We start from the raw sequence: 15,586 nt of genomic DNA on the forward strand, positions 1-15,586 counted from the left end.
TTATCTGTTTAGAATCTCATGTTTACTAGCCTAGTTCTGAAATTTTTAAAATCATGTTTCTTGGCAAAAGATCAACTTGACTATATAAAACGAATATACCCCTCTTGGTACTGTATAATCAATACAATTACTACATACAAAATTTATAATAAGTATCTATATTCAAAGTGTTTCAATCATGATGTTTAGTAGTGACTAATTTAAAGACATGTATTTTTTTATTACAATTCCATGTCAGACCAACCTGTCCATATCATATCGAGGAGCAGCGATGTGCATCATTTCCACAGCACAGCATGCCAAGCCGAAGGTCATAGGCCAGATTGAACCCTTTCGGCCCCAATTAAGCAAGTCGTCGAGCCGAGCAACCGCATACTCTGCCATATTCGAAGCATCTTGGAAAGGCGAGTATGGACGTTTTTCCGTCGTATTCGGTGCAGGCAAATGAGTATTACGTATTTGTCCTACAAGGGGCGCAATAGCTCCCTGTTTCAGTACCGAAAGCACCTTGGAGGGTGCAGCAGCACCGAGCGCTTTAATCGCCTGCATTTCGTCTGCAAAAATTAATACGCATATTGTCAATACAATTATAATCCGTCAGATCAATAGGTTATAGCTCATTGATTATTATTTGATTTAGATAAATAAACAACTCACTTGAGAAATTAATACATTAGATAACTAATATTAGAAATTATTCACTGTACACCTTACAATATAAGTATAAGAAAACCTACAAAAATACATTATACAATTATTTTACGTAACTTGGTACGTTACGTTTACGAAGCTAGATTTATTAATATGTCAAATGTCAACTATATGAAAACACAAGAAGTAGGAAATCTTGTTAGTATATATCTTTCATAATATGAAAATAAATGTCAAATCTTACATTTTATTTTATAGTAAATAATATTTAGTATTACTTCAGGGTTTATATATTTTCGATACCTTAAATAAATAACTGAATAGTTTTGTGTAGCTATCTCTGTAAAACTTTCCAATACTCGTTTCAATTTACGCATTTATTTAAATAATTATTTATTTTTGTGTCATTTTTAAACTTATTGTATTTTATAGTTCCTTTATCAGAACGAGAAAAATCGACTCGCTTATTGATAATGTACATTATGATTAAAACAATGTTTTCATAGTAATTGGCTACTTGACACTTTTTGGGAAACTGTTTTAATGAATTCATATACGTATTATATATGCCTTTAATTGATCATTTTTTTGAAAAAAGGGCTATTTATTAATAAAAAACATATTTTTATTACGGTAAACGGAACGTTACGCCAAAACAGGCGGTCAAGTGTCATTTCGTAGCGTGACGTCAACACATTGAAAATATAGAAATAAACTTCGACGCTACACATACTTTAGGGGAAATCTTGGGAATTATTTAACTTTTATTAGTACAATTGCAAGAATGTCAAATTACAAGGCGTGCATTACTAAATATCCTAACAAATTTGCTTATACAAGTTCCTAAACCCAAATCTCATAAACGTTAAAGAACTTGCAGATTCTTATATGTTTAAATCCTCTGTTTGCAAGCAATGACATTTTAAGCTATCTATGTAAGAGAAGTATTATTGAAAAAAAGGAATAAATTTAGTAACTCTAGAGTGATTCGTCAATTCCAAATCATTGGAACGGGACGTAATCAAAACAAAACAGCAAGTGGAAGTATTCATATATTTAATATATTATATAGATGTCTATGATAAGAATAGAATTATAAGACGTTTATGAGAATTCTATTTTAAGGGCCCATTCTGTAATTAATAGGACACAATTAAAATATTTCATGACTGTGTTATTATTGATGGTGCATGTGCACTGATTAAGTTACATGACTGTATAATTAAAAATACATGATTTGCTAATATTAGTATTTTATTAACCGATTTCTTTGTTTATTTGGTTTATATGGTTCTATTAGTGAGTACACACAGTAGAACTTTTGTATATATTTATCATATGTTACAGTTACAATAATTACTACAGATCACCTAAGCTAAATTTTTGTGCTGCTTGCGTGTCTGCTTTTCTTCATTACTAAAATTATTTTCCGTAACAAATGGATATATATTTTTATCACTGTCATTTTCAGAATTAAATTGCAATGCAATAATAGGAACTGTATGGTCATTTTTCTTCCTTCATCTTGTTGGGTAGGTTACGCAAGTAAAGAAGTACTATTTCCCGTGTACTTTACTTTATGTATTTCAGACTGGTGCCCACTTTCGAAACTTTTGGCTCCTCACATTGATGTACCTTGTGTTCAGGACAACTTTTACTTTTCATGAAACACAAACTTGCCTTCCTCTTAAACTGCACATACTCTATAACGTCGTCACTATACGATTGTCGGGAAGATCTGTAAATATAAATATAGCCAATTAATAACCTTAAAACAGTTCACATAAGAATATAAGTATATTTAAAAAAATCTTAATAATCACTTGAAGACAACCTTTCTTCTGTCTGAAGTCAGTTAAGAAATGTTTTAATTGTCCGATATGATTAAATGTAAATATAAAGAATGTTTTACTTACGTTGTTTATTTGATATTTCCATAGGTTATGTCACGGAAGTTTTTGTATCCATTTTGATTTATTGCACTGCATATATGGAGATTCTTTAAGCAGGTTCACGCTATCAGCTTTAATATAGTATGGCTTCATTTCGGTTCACAACATAAATTCAACCAACTCTAACAGCCAACGATTTAATTATTATTTGTCTTGTTTGGTTTCGATGTAGTGACGTCACATGACATTTGAGGCAGCACTGTCGCCGTTTTGGGATTTAAAATCCACAGATAAAAAATCGAAAATTTCTTTTTAAAAATTAAAATACTTAGAACGTATTAAAAAATAAACGAAATACTGCATAATTTATGTTTACTTATAAGCTATCATATCCAACATATTTCATATTTTATTGTTATAACTGTCAAGTACCCAATTTATAATAAATCGTTTCTATAGGCCGACAAACTTTTCTGTGCATGTGGCGATTTTCGGAAACAATAATTCATTGCCAGAATCATTCGTCTTAATGAACGTTATTCTAATAAGTATATAATATGATCTTAAAAAGTAGAACTTAGAAAGTTTTTGTCAATGAAATTGATAATTTTTAACATTGATTTTAGATATTGGTTATAATCGTTATTATTGGTAGATAATAGATAAAATATTGATAAAATCAGTAGTTAAAATTTTCCAGTTTATAGGTAGTAGACAATGGCGCCCCTATCACACGCACAGAAAAGTTGGTACGTTGGTAGGACTATATTATTTCCTATTACAATGTCTGCCAGGCTGACATGTTGAGTGTTTGACAGCTTGTCATACTTCAAAGTTGTCATTGACACTTCGCAAAAAGTCAAAATTTAAACGAAAAATTTTGAACTGTATGTAATTAGACGAAGTTTCTTACTCAAATGGTTTTAATTATATTATATGTATAGACTTTTAAAACTGTTAATATCCTATCTTAATATTTAGGAGTGCCTCTTAACTATTGTGATTAAAGGAAATTAAACAATGCCTAAGGTTGGAATCGTTATGTGATTAAATCATCTTAATTTTTAATTTATAAACTTTTAAATTTAAGCTTTGTATTCTTTAGGGAAAGAAATGGTTTACGCCAGAGTTTAATTTCGACGAGGGTCAGCCACCAATTAAAAATACAATTAAAGCTAAAGGGGAATCTCCTGTGAAAACATCCAATGAGGTATTTATATTTTGCGTAAATATTTATTGTGAATTAATTGTAAATTAAGTCTAAGATTAAAGTTGAAGTTTAATTTCATTTTAGGAATCCCCCATAATTGCTTATAAAAGTACAGACCTACAAAATGTCATCAACAACACAAATTGGATGAAAAATTTTGACCCAGAGAAAGTCGAGGACTTAGCTGTTAATAATAAAAAAGTTCAGGAAGTTGAAGAATGGATGAAAGTTGCCTGTAAATGTAGTTCCAGTAGCATGCTTCTTCTGACCGGGCCAGTTGGTTGCGGTAAAACTGCTACTGTAAGAACATTAGCCACAAAACATAACATCAGAATAACAGAATGGATAACTCCTGTGGACATTGAATTTCCTTCTGAATATGGTATTGCAAATAATTTTATACTTGATAGTATTTGGCTTATATTTTTTATATCTTTAAATATAACTTTGTGATTTATTTTGCAGGTGATTTTGAGTTCAAAGAGAAGCAATCCAAACAATTCCTAGACTTCATATTAAATGCAGCAAATTTTACATCTTTACTAGATAATAACGATTGTAAATTAGTGCTTGTAGAGGATTTCCCTAACACATTTCTGAGGAATCCATCGGAATTTACTGATGTTTTGCAGTAAGAATATTCAGTATTATTTATTTTTGTGATATGAGAATTGCATGATTGTTACTTTTATTAGATTATGAACACTGCTATGTCCTGAAAGATTGAGGTATTTACAAAACAAAAATGAAGTTGGAATAGGAAACAATTTCCATAGCAACCATGGTGAAATTTATAAACTACAAACTTGTAACACAACTATAATGTAAAACCGTTTTTAACATTTTAGGCAGTATAAGCAGAGAGCTAAGTCACCCATTGTATTCATATCTTCAGAGACTCATACAGATAACAAGAATTCCGTTATAAACCTTTTTACTCCTGCCCTAAAGGAAACATTTAAAATTCAACAAATTATGTAAGTAATCCTGTAATTATGTAAATAATATAACATAAATTAATATTCTTTAATATAAATATTTTGTTTGTGTACAAGTACTTATAAGTATAATATTCAAGATATGTATCATGATCTGAATTCATTCGCTACATAGCAAAATGCTTAAAAATAACAACTTTATTTCACGATTAATTAAGTAATTTATAACTACATAAATTGCAGAAAACTTTTAACCATCCCACTTTACAGGTTCAATAGTGTCTCAGCTACTGGCTTGAAGTTAGCACTGAAAAGAGCTTCGGATATAATCAGCAAAAAATATACCAGCATGTACAATGTTCCAACAAATGATTTGATTGAATCAGTTGTGAATTCCTCTGGGGGAGATGTTAGATCAGCTATTTTGAATTTGCATTTTGCATGTTTAAAAGGTATGAAAAATGTATTGTAATTAATAATATTCTGAATAATAATAAATAAAAAATTTAATTTGTTATAGAATTAGCACAAAACTATAAAAAACTTTCCATTTACAATTTATCATCTCAATTACTGAAAATGTTCAACTGAAATATTGTAAAATTCTTATGTATTATTTACAGGTTCAAATGCTAATTTAGAGACTAGCATATTCAAAGAGAAAGAAGTTAAAAGCAAAACAACTAGGAAGAAGAAGAATCCGTCAAGTAAATTTTTGTCACTAGGCAAAGATCAAACAGTAAGCATACTACATGGAGTAGGAAGAGTATTGAATCCAAAAAGTATGTGTTTTAATAATGTACCTTTATGAAATACTTATATTTATGAAATAAATCATATATGACCTAGGTTTTTTTTCGTCTAGCCGTGTTATTACCTGCGATTGCACCACTTGCAGCGTAACGTTTTTATTTATACTTTTCCTGTCATCCATGCTATAGTCATGTAGATTGTAAAGAGTCTATAGTGAGTTAATTCACGCGTGAGGAAAAACGCGCGACATAAAACCATAGGACATAAAAGACATTGGTGTAACAAGTTTGCATTCATGGTGTATTTATGTTTTTTAGTTATTGCTGACGGAAATGGCAGTCAACAATTTTCGCATTTACCTAAAGATATAATTGAACAATTTCTCAGCCATCCTAGTTCTTTTGTCAACTTCCTAGAGGAGAACTACTTGCCGCATTTTTCGTGTCCAAATGATACTGTAATGGCTGCTATGGCGCTTAGCGATGCTGATGTTATGCTTGCCGAGTGGAATGTAAGATATAATTTTTATTATTATTAAAATTAAAAATATATCTTGCTAAGGAATAAAAGAATTAAAATATGTTTTGTCTTAGTAAGTATATTGAAGTAAACTTACAAGAACATACTAAAATATTTTTTTTGTAGGAAAAGCTGAGTCAAGAACAAGGGTTGTATGTAGCTGTGGCAGGTTTAATGTTGGCTAATAAACATCCTATCTCTGCATGGAATCCAGTAAGAGGTCCAAAGAATATGAAAATTCAATATCCGTGAGTAAATCATATTTCTCATAGTATTTCTTATTTTACCTTTGTTTATAGTAGTATAATATTTCGAGAAGAAACTTATCCTGACCTATAATATCCGGAATTTAAGAGTAAATGCATGCCAATCTGCTACTACTGTGCAGATACATTAGGGCCTGTATATGTATCACATCATTCTCAGCTAGTTACAATTTTATATATTTTATATAAATATTGTAATAATTTCAATATTGTTTCAGGTCATTGAATGAGTTGCCCCTTTTGGAACAAAATTACTTATACAAAGGCAAAGTTCTGGTTACCGATTATTTAAGTTATTATAAGATAATTACCAGTTAGTTTAGTCATAAAGTGTAGTATTATTTAATTGAAATAAAAATGTTAATAGGATAAACATATTGTTTATTGTAACAATTAAAATATTATTCAATCTATATCTCTTCATTGTTAACCATATATTATTTACTTGACATTAGAAACGGGCTCTTTGGATCTGGGAATAAAATAAAAAATATATATTATTACTAAATTGTTTAATGTGTGAAATTACAATACTTAAAACAATAGTCAATAATATCCCAATTACACATAAAAATACATCGGCTTTAAACTAGCACTGCACTTTAGTCACTATTGTATGGTTCACTGCGCACTCACCAATTCAATTTCCATTTTGCAAGCTTTTTAATGAAAAAGACTCATTAATATTGATGGCCATATATAACGATGAATATAGACGTAATACAGCGAGGTGTAAAATTTTTCATAATCTACATTACTTGTCAATATTATACTTATTAAATTTATTATCAATGTCACTATCAATAGTTAAACAATAATTTCGCTATTCAATTGCAATTGCAAGTTTTTTTACTCACCTGCCCATCACAGTTGTTAGTAAGGTAATAAGGTTATATGTTGATGTCAATTTTAATTAGACATTGTATAGTAATGTACTATTGTTAAACATTATGTAATAAGTCTTCCTATAAAGTTAACTCCCATTATATCGTAGCAACATGTAGATACCGGTGGAACGGGGCTAAAAAGTGTACAGGAATCATACTTACCTGGGTGGACGTATCTGGAATGTGTATCGCTGAGACACGTACGTTGGCGGCGGTGTTGGCTTGCTGGTGGTTGTGTGGGGGTGCGTGTGTAGTGTGGTGTGTGGTGGCTACCGGGATGAGGAGGAGGAGGACCTGGAGCGGCGGCGGCGCGGCGCGGCGCGCGGGGAGCGCGAGCGCGAGCGGCGGCGGCGCGGCGGCGAGCGGCGCCGCGGCGGGCTGCGCCGGCGATACCTGGTGTATACATTCATTCATTTACTAATCTATTTTTACATTGCAATTAAACTACATATGTACCATCATATAATACAGTAATTATATATTGACTAACTAGCTGACTCGGCAAATGTGTTGCCATATAAATAAAAAAACGTTAATGGTGAACAACCCTTATCACTTAGGGGTATGAAATAGATAGTAGCAGATTCTCAGACCTACTGAATATGCATATAAAATTTGGTGAAAATTGGTAAAGCCGTTTCAGAGGAGGGGAAGGAGAGGTAACTAACATTGTGAAACGAGAATTTTATTTATAAGATTGTAGTGCTAAGTATTAAACCATTTATCATAAGTATCTATCTACTTAAACTACTAAACTCATGCAATGACTATTTGATCCCAATACAATGACATTCTATTGTTATATAGACACATACTACACTACTAAAATTGATTACAAAAAGTTCCTATACATATAATGTTGATATCTCATGCATATACATATATTCTACACTATGTAAGTAGGTCTAATGTCAATTGAAGGACGGATCAGTAATAGTGTGTCGCCATCATACAATACAATAATGAACATGCAAAGAAGTCAAATGCAAATAAAAAAAATAATATGCCTATTAAGACGTTATAAATTTAAGACAAATGGAACCCAATTTCAACTTAATGAGCATTATCACTCCATTTTAGAGTAGCCCCACTTCGTAGTTTCATAGGCTTTAGAGTGTTTGTCCACCACCACCGTCACCGAGAACGAGATGACGGTGTTGAAGTAGCGGTACATACATTTACTATAGCCGCGTGTCCACCGTACGTCCGTCACCCGAGCACCGTCATCCTGGCCGCAGAGATTGACGGGCCGATGTTCCGTTAATATAAAATACGTTTGAACTTATCCACACACTGCCGTCACACGTAACCGTAGCCGTAATAGCTGTAACAAACTAAACCGGCGATTTCGCTCGGGGTGGACAAACGATCGCCGTCATGCCACATTCAAGTCGGCCCGAAATAATCTCCGCCTCGGTGGAGATCCGGTGACAGTGGACAAAGGCCCCTAGAGCAACAAATCTCACGTATGCATGCAGTAGTACCGTGGCGGGTACCTGGGCGGCGAGTGTCGGCGCGGGGGCGCGTGGCGCGGCGGCGCGCGCGGCGACACGCGGCGCGGCCGCGACGGCACCAGCACCGGCGCCGCCGTGATCTCCTGCCCGTCGATCTGCCCTGTGAACAAACATTGCATGTGTATCAACTACGTGAATTACATTTTTTTTTGTGATTGACAAAACAAAAAGAAAAGCAGCTTTTACTCATAGTAGATTGGTCACTCCTCTGATGTTGTGCAAATGTCCATGAGGGACAGTAATCTTTCTGCCTAAATAACAGATTTAAATAAATCAAAACAAGAAAATGTAGTTAGTTCAAGAGTCTTTATTTCAAACCTAGATAATCTATGATTTCAAATATAAAATTTGCTCATAAAAAAAAAGACATTAAAGAACCACAAAAAAGATAATGAATTTATTACCTCCGTCCATATGCTTCATAGCATTTTCAGCTTCATCCGCATTGGTGAACTCCACATAAGCATGCCCACGCCCATTGTGCGGGTGCAGTCTGTCCGTCAGAAATTCAACTGCCTTCACGGTACCATATGTGGAGAATATTTCATGGACGTGATCCCGTGTCACATTTAATGTCAACCGCCCTATGTGAATGCGTGTTGGTCGCGGTGGTGGTGACCGTTCGCGCTTCTTACGTCCAGGCGACCTGCAAATTCCATGTAATTTATTTTGAACATCTTTAAATATTGTTCATTATACACTGCATTACTAGCTTTTAGATCTACTCAGATAAAATTTAAATAACAATTTTAGCCATATTTAAAATATCTGCATTATTATATTATATCTCTTAAATATATTTTTGTAATTGAGAGATTCATTATAAATATTCCTATTGGACAAAACATGTTGTTTTACATATTGAAACCTCTGCTATATGTTGAATTTCTACCAAAGAGTAGGATTGTGTAAGTATAAAATTATAGAGAGCTGAAAATATAAATGAGTACTGTGATTTTTTTACCTCTCATGCTTATCCTTGCTCTTAGACTTATCGTTAGTTATAGGTGGGACCACTTTCTTCTTATCTATTGGAGATCTGTCTCTAACTTTATCTCTTTCTGGTTCACGGCGATCTTTGACAGGACTTTTATTTGGAGATGTCCTAAAATCAATTTATTAGCTTTTAAATATATTTCATAATAGATATATTACGATAAACTAAAGCAAGATATCAGCAAACCTTCCACCAGATGAAGGTAATATGGCTTTTCAAAACATGAATTAATTAATTTTCAGATAACATACATTTTTGTGTCCTTTTATATATTACCCACAATTGAGACAAGTAGTAGTAGCATTGATTCAAATTTAACCATAGGAGTAATTATATTTCAACTGACGGCTGAATTTTAGATTATTATGTAAAGTGTAAAGTTATTTAAGTCCTTTATGTTTTAGTATTACGTACGATTTAAACTATATAATAGAATTAAGCTAAAAAAAATTGTTTGTAATACTTACTTCTTCTTTGGCCTGGAGCGATCATTGTTGCTGCTGCTGCTACTGGATGAACTCGACGATGAGGAAGACCGGGAGGAGCTACCGGAGCTACTTGATGATGACCGAGATGAGGACCTGGATGAGCTGCTGTCTGAGGAACTAAAGTTATACATTTTTAATGAAAGAGTTATCTGTAAATTGACAGGCAGATTAAGAACATCATTAAGAAAACTAGCTTAGAGCTTTTAATGTCTTTTACAATTAGAATTTGAAGAACTGGAGTTTATGTATATATTATTAGAAATATCACTCATCCCTGCAACGCATAATTTGTAAGTGATAACGTTAATCGTTTTCCATGGTTCACCATAGAAATATGTCATGCAGAATGAGTGTTTACACCCACAGTCACTACAAAGGTATGAAGTACTTATTCTAAAATTATTCTTCCCTAGGCGAAAAGTAGTAGTAGTAAATAATGCAGATTCATTCGAATTAGATTGTTTATATGCCCCAAATAAAAATGTTTTAGTTTCGCGCCGTCCTAACTAAAATGTCAAGTGACGCCTAACCTCACCGTCACAATAAATTAACTTCTGAAAGTTAATCATAATCTGTACCTGCCACTGCTATCGCTGCTACTTGACCCCGAATCCCCCTTCTTCTTTTTATCTTTTGGCTTCTTCTTGTCCTTGTCAGAGGAAGCCGATGGCGATTTATTGCGTGCCCTTTCAAACAAACAACGATTATAAATTAAACAGTTCTCAGTTCTGATATTTTGTTATTAAGCCATCAAAGACTTCAAATATATCAGAAAACTTACATTATATCAAATTACCAATAATCAGAACTATTAAAATAATCCTTTTCACTCTTTCACAACGATCCGCGTCCGGCTAAACTCCATACTTTTTTAATTTTCCTTTCATTGAATTCATTTCGAATTTACAGATTATAAATGTACAAACACAGACTATAAATTCTTAAGGGCAAAAGTAACTTTTATCATTCAGCCGTTATAAAAGTGCGCATAAAAACGATTTTATATACCGAGTAAAAATATATGTGCTTGTTAATACTTTTTTAAATAAATTGCCTTTATTCCTTCGGTATTTTCATTAAAAAAACTGTATATTGGAGCAGCTCTGAAGGTGGTAGAATTCCGTTTTGAAGGGTGTGGTAAGGGAGACAGACTTTTCCGAGGCGTTCCAGCTTAGTCCTCAGGGGTATCGGCGCATCTGTGGCCGACCTCAGGTAGGAATATCTAATCCTATCTGGGGTTGATTACAGATGTTTATGGGCGGCAGTAACTACTTACCATCAGGACTGCATGCTCGTCTGCTACTCATATATTATAAAAAAAAACGCTCGACCGACCCATCTTAGCGACGGTTTTGGTAAAAACAATGCTGTTTACAAAATTACGAAACTTGCTAGTCACGGATGTTAGATCGATAAAAAAAAAACAAAAAGCATAAATCTACCGATGATAATAACTCAATAATCATTATAATTAATGAGCAACTTTAATTTACTATGGGTTTAAGAGTAGAAACTTTAAGTAGAAAGTAACTGTAAGTAGAAAGATTAATTTTATATGCACACTTGGGTGCATGGGCATTATTCCACAATCAATACAATGGGCATGTTTATGATTATAATAATCTGTATCTAAATGGTAAAATAAACAAATTAAGCTGATAGTCCTATTATATCTGATGCTGTACAAAAAAGTTTTATTATTTACTCAAACCAAACAAAATTAAATAATTAAGGTTCTTGACACGCATGTTTATGACGCTTATACAGGTAATGTCCCGTAAGACGACACGACAAACGATCAGTTCCAAGATACCAGATTATAGCTATTAGAGAGTATATATAATTGTCTCTCAAATTACATAAACATATGAAGTTTCACTTCGACACGACAGTTAAAAGTAGGTAAAAATTGACTTGAAAAATCGTCTTACTTTGTTTGCCACTTAGTTACTTACTTGTTTTTTTACAACTGAAAAAGGATATTTTACAGTGTCTAACTAGTCAATAATGTAATTTTATACTGTTTGATGTGAGTCGGTAGCAAGCGTAATTTAAATAAAAAACTTGCTCATTACGTTTTAGTTGGTTTCAGTCCCTTTCATGCAAAACAGCTTTAACTTTTTTTCTTCAGCTTTAAATAGTAAGTGTGGTGCCTTTCTGAAATCTCTATTAACTAGACATATTTTTTTTTAGTAATGTGCACTTATAGTTCAATACATTTTTTTTTCACCGCGAATAGGCAAAGTTGAGGAAAAAATAGTAATAGTTCAGTCCCTTTCATGCAAAACAGCCTTAACTTTTTTTCTTCAGCTTTAAATAGTAAGTGTGGTGCCTTTCTGAAATCTCTATTAACTAGACATATTTTTTTGAGTAATGTGCACTTATAGTTCAATATATTTTTTTTCACTGCGAATAGGCAAAGTTGAAAAATAGTAAAAAAAATATAATCTAAATATAGCCTTAATTGTTTCATGATTCCTTTACATCCATTAACCAATTTACATTTCAGCATGGTAGTTAATCTATCTGATAGTACCTATTTAACAGAAAAAAATAACACTGCATCACAAAATTTAACACACAGTTAAAGAAAGAAGATGAAGAGGGCTGATTTTTTTAAAAATTAATAAACAATCAATAGTGCAAGACGGTGACACTTTTACTAAGGTTTTTTTTCTATGAGAGGTCTACCCTATCCTATGTTCTCCCCAAATTTGTCGTGGTACTTACGGGACACCATGTATATTAGCATAGTGAGGTAAATTATAGTATACATGTATTATATTCTTTCATGTTTTATTCTACCTACCTACCTATTCTACCTTTACCTAAAGACATAAAAAACTATAACTCATAAATACACTTATGGGCAATAATAATTGAAATCAAACGCGCCGTTAGTTGTGAAACACAGATTGATGTCAATAATAATACAGAGAGCGCTATTTAAGTTAGTAATGACTGTTTTAACACTCATTGCGGTGGAGTGCGAAAAGCTTTACGCCCCCGCTGGGCGACACGGCCGCACATTAACACCGTCGGAGGCCCGTGTCAGCACCCTATGCCCTACTCCCTACATCGCCCCTAAGCGATCTCTTCGTATAGAACTCTACCTATTTACAAAAATATAGCATTTTGGTGAAGTGCTACATAATAAGTATTAATATATTGCATAATAAATATGTATATACATATGTATAATATGAAGGTGGTAGTGTATATTCGCGGTTCGGCTGCGCTAGCACCATCATACATAGAACTTGAGAGTTTACATTCTAGAGGTGCGAATTCTACTAATTCCCTGTCCAAAGCATATCATGTCATATTTCCAAAGAAGACGCGTGCGCAGCAATAAGACCAGAACGGATAATATAAGGCGGCGTTCCAATATTCTACCACCTATTTATGCATGATAACTGTAGTGTTAAATGCTGCTGTGTTTTGCATTGAAGTGCTTGGAGACATAGGTATACCCACAGGTGTAATTTAGTCCTCAGGGGTGGCATCTGGGGCCTCAAAAAGTACTTTTAATCTGCAAATCTGGGGTTGATTCAGTAATCAAGACACTGTAGACATCTTTAGATATGTGTGAGCGGTAATGACCACTTAGGTACTCTCTGAAGGACTGCATGTTCGTTTGCTATTTCAATATCATAAAGGTCCACTGGTGCAACAACGTATTTGTTATCAAATTACCTGTCTCTGAAAAGGTTTTAATATAAAACCATGTTTTGCTTTCCGTACCATTTAGCAAAGAAGCGGTACCTATTAACTGTCTGCTTGTCCTGATCTACGTCGCTATATACCTACACATTTACTTATAATCGCAGTTTGCTTTTTTGTAAATAAAAGTTTCGTAAAATATTTGGTATTTTAGAAATAAATAGTAGGCTATTGTACGCCCCGAATTATTTTATTGTATAAAACCCCCATCCAATTCTTTCACTAGTTTTCTAGATTATCAATAGTAAGCCTCAGAAAATTATTGATTATTCTTTAACAAAAGCGAGTCTGTCTGTAAAATAAGCCATTCATTTTACAGATAGACATTTTGTTGAAGAACCCAGTTACCTACTATTAGAGATAAAAATATATGAGGAAAACCTGTTTTTTCACACGTTTTTATCATTGGCATATAACTTATTTCAATCTATTCGTTGATAGCGCACCTTTATGACTGTCGGCTTACACCTACTTGAATGAGACAATAATTGCTATTTATAACGACCTATATCTTTTACGTGTGCAATAACTTAAATACCGCTTAATCTTTTTGTGGGAACATGATGGGGTGTTGTTACCATGGATTGTATGAAATATGAATGCGTCATTGCAATGATGTAATAAGTAAAAAAGTATATGTGCAGTGTCTGGTAAACATTCACAAATTATTTATTCAAATACTTGTTTAAATTAATATTCCCAAAAGTTCCCAGTTCAAGTCCCTGCTAGGCCCAGCCACTCATGACACAGAAACTTAGAGATATGAATATAGAAAATATTAATTTCTCATTGAAATTTCTTATTGTGCAATAGGTACCTCACAAATTTACTTTTAAAATTATTTATAATTAGTAACATTTGGTATAGCCGGGGAAACCAGTATTACACACAGGGCCGGATTTCTAGAAAGGGCCACTGTCCAGGGCCCTCTACAAGAAAGAAGTCCTCGCATTAGAGAAAAAAAAACAAAATACAATGGGTCAGCTTACATTTTCATGTTTCACGTTTTCGTCAGTACGTCAAACAGTAGATATTTTTGCACATGTTACAATATCCATACCTACATATATATTTCACTACTTGCACTTACGTAATTTCTACTTTGTTAAAATAATTTTATTTCTTAGCAATATTTTTTTAAAAATTGTTAACATACAAAATTGTTCCTTTGATTCAAAACATAATTAGGAGCTTCCGCTTTTTCGTCAGGCTTTCAAATCCGGCCCTGATGTGTGAATGAATGCATGTGTGTAAAAATACATTAAATATTTAGGTTCATCAGTAATTTAGAGGAAAAATATTTAAATGCATTTAGGCACACCATGAGGTGTGAGGGAGATTTAAGTCACGTCCGAATTTAATCTTTAAGGATCACACCATGCGTAGCTCGGCCTGTTTGTCTGGTATACTAAGTCTATGGAGCTTTTATAAAAATATTGTAAATATACAAAATAAATTCATATGCCGCTTAATTATTCCATAGATTATAACATTCCATAAAAGTTTTAAAGACCTCTACTAGCCTACAATAGCCTATGATTAACCAGTAATTATTTGTGAAAAGCCGCAAACAGCGTCATATTTTATTTGTGCAATATAAAAATGACGTGATCTGTTAGTAGCCGTTAGTAGGTATATGAATTGGGCGGTTATAAAGGCTGGGGCGGCGCGTGTACCGCCCTACATACGCTTCCGAGCATCCGCGCCACGCTGCGGTCACCGTTGCCACTCATGCGATCGTAGACGGT

General features: G+C 33.3%; 2 protein-coding genes and 1 long non-coding RNA gene across 5 annotated transcripts; 1 reads left to right on the forward strand and 2 right to left on the reverse strand.

The window, feature by feature from the left end:
• Positions 1 to 1,804: 1,804 nt before the first annotated feature.
• On the reverse strand, positions 1,805 to 2,744 carry LOC140757391 (uncharacterized). The gene is made up of 2 exons (XR_012103973.1): positions 2,568 to 2,744; positions 1,805 to 2,389 (listed from the first exon to the last, which is right to left on the reverse strand). It is a non-coding gene; the product is annotated as an uncharacterized LOC140757391 (long non-coding RNA).
• Positions 2,745 to 3,370: 626 nt separating this feature from the next.
• Positions 3,371 to 6,559, forward strand: Rad17 (Rad17 checkpoint clamp loader component). 2 transcript variants are annotated; one of them, XM_073093060.1, is made up of 10 exons: positions 3,372 to 3,572; positions 3,649 to 3,753; positions 3,838 to 4,135; positions 4,219 to 4,384; positions 4,602 to 4,730; positions 4,962 to 5,143; positions 5,315 to 5,473; positions 5,762 to 5,955; positions 6,090 to 6,211; positions 6,448 to 6,559. In XM_073093060.1, exons 1-10 carry the CDS (start codon positions 3,564 to 3,566, stop codon positions 6,545 to 6,547), a joined length of 1,464 nt encoding a protein of 487 aa, XP_072949161.1. In that variant the 5' UTR covers positions 3,372 to 3,563; the 3' UTR covers positions 6,548 to 6,559. The 2 variants fall into 2 exon arrangements, with proteins under 2 accessions (XP_072949162.1, XP_072949161.1); XM_073093061.1 differs by lacking the exon at positions 5,315 to 5,473 and having other exon boundaries at positions 3,371 to 3,572.
• Positions 6,560 to 6,726: 167 nt separating this feature from the next.
• On the reverse strand, positions 6,727 to 11,029 carry LOC140757389 (uncharacterized). 2 transcript variants are annotated; one of them, XM_073093063.1, is made up of 7 exons: positions 10,897 to 11,029; positions 10,694 to 10,801; positions 10,095 to 10,232; positions 9,595 to 9,735; positions 9,035 to 9,276; positions 8,613 to 8,730; positions 6,727 to 7,509 (listed from the first exon to the last, which is right to left on the reverse strand). In XM_073093063.1, coding segments are annotated over exons 1-7 (873 nt in total). In that variant the 5' UTR covers positions 10,899 to 11,029; the 3' UTR covers positions 6,727 to 7,385. The 2 variants fall into 2 exon arrangements, with proteins under 2 accessions (XP_072949164.1, XP_072949163.1); XM_073093062.1 differs by having other exon boundaries at positions 8,601 to 8,730.
• Between the last annotated feature and the right edge of the window lie 4,557 nt (positions 11,030 to 15,586).

Source organism: Epargyreus clarus, unplaced genomic scaffold, assembly GCF_041222505.1.
Source record: "Epargyreus clarus isolate Ecla_fem2 unplaced genomic scaffold, WU_Ecla_fem_2.2 ptg000004l, whole genome shotgun sequence".
Lineage (NCBI taxonomy): Eukaryota > Metazoa > Arthropoda > Insecta > Lepidoptera > Hesperiidae > Epargyreus > Epargyreus clarus.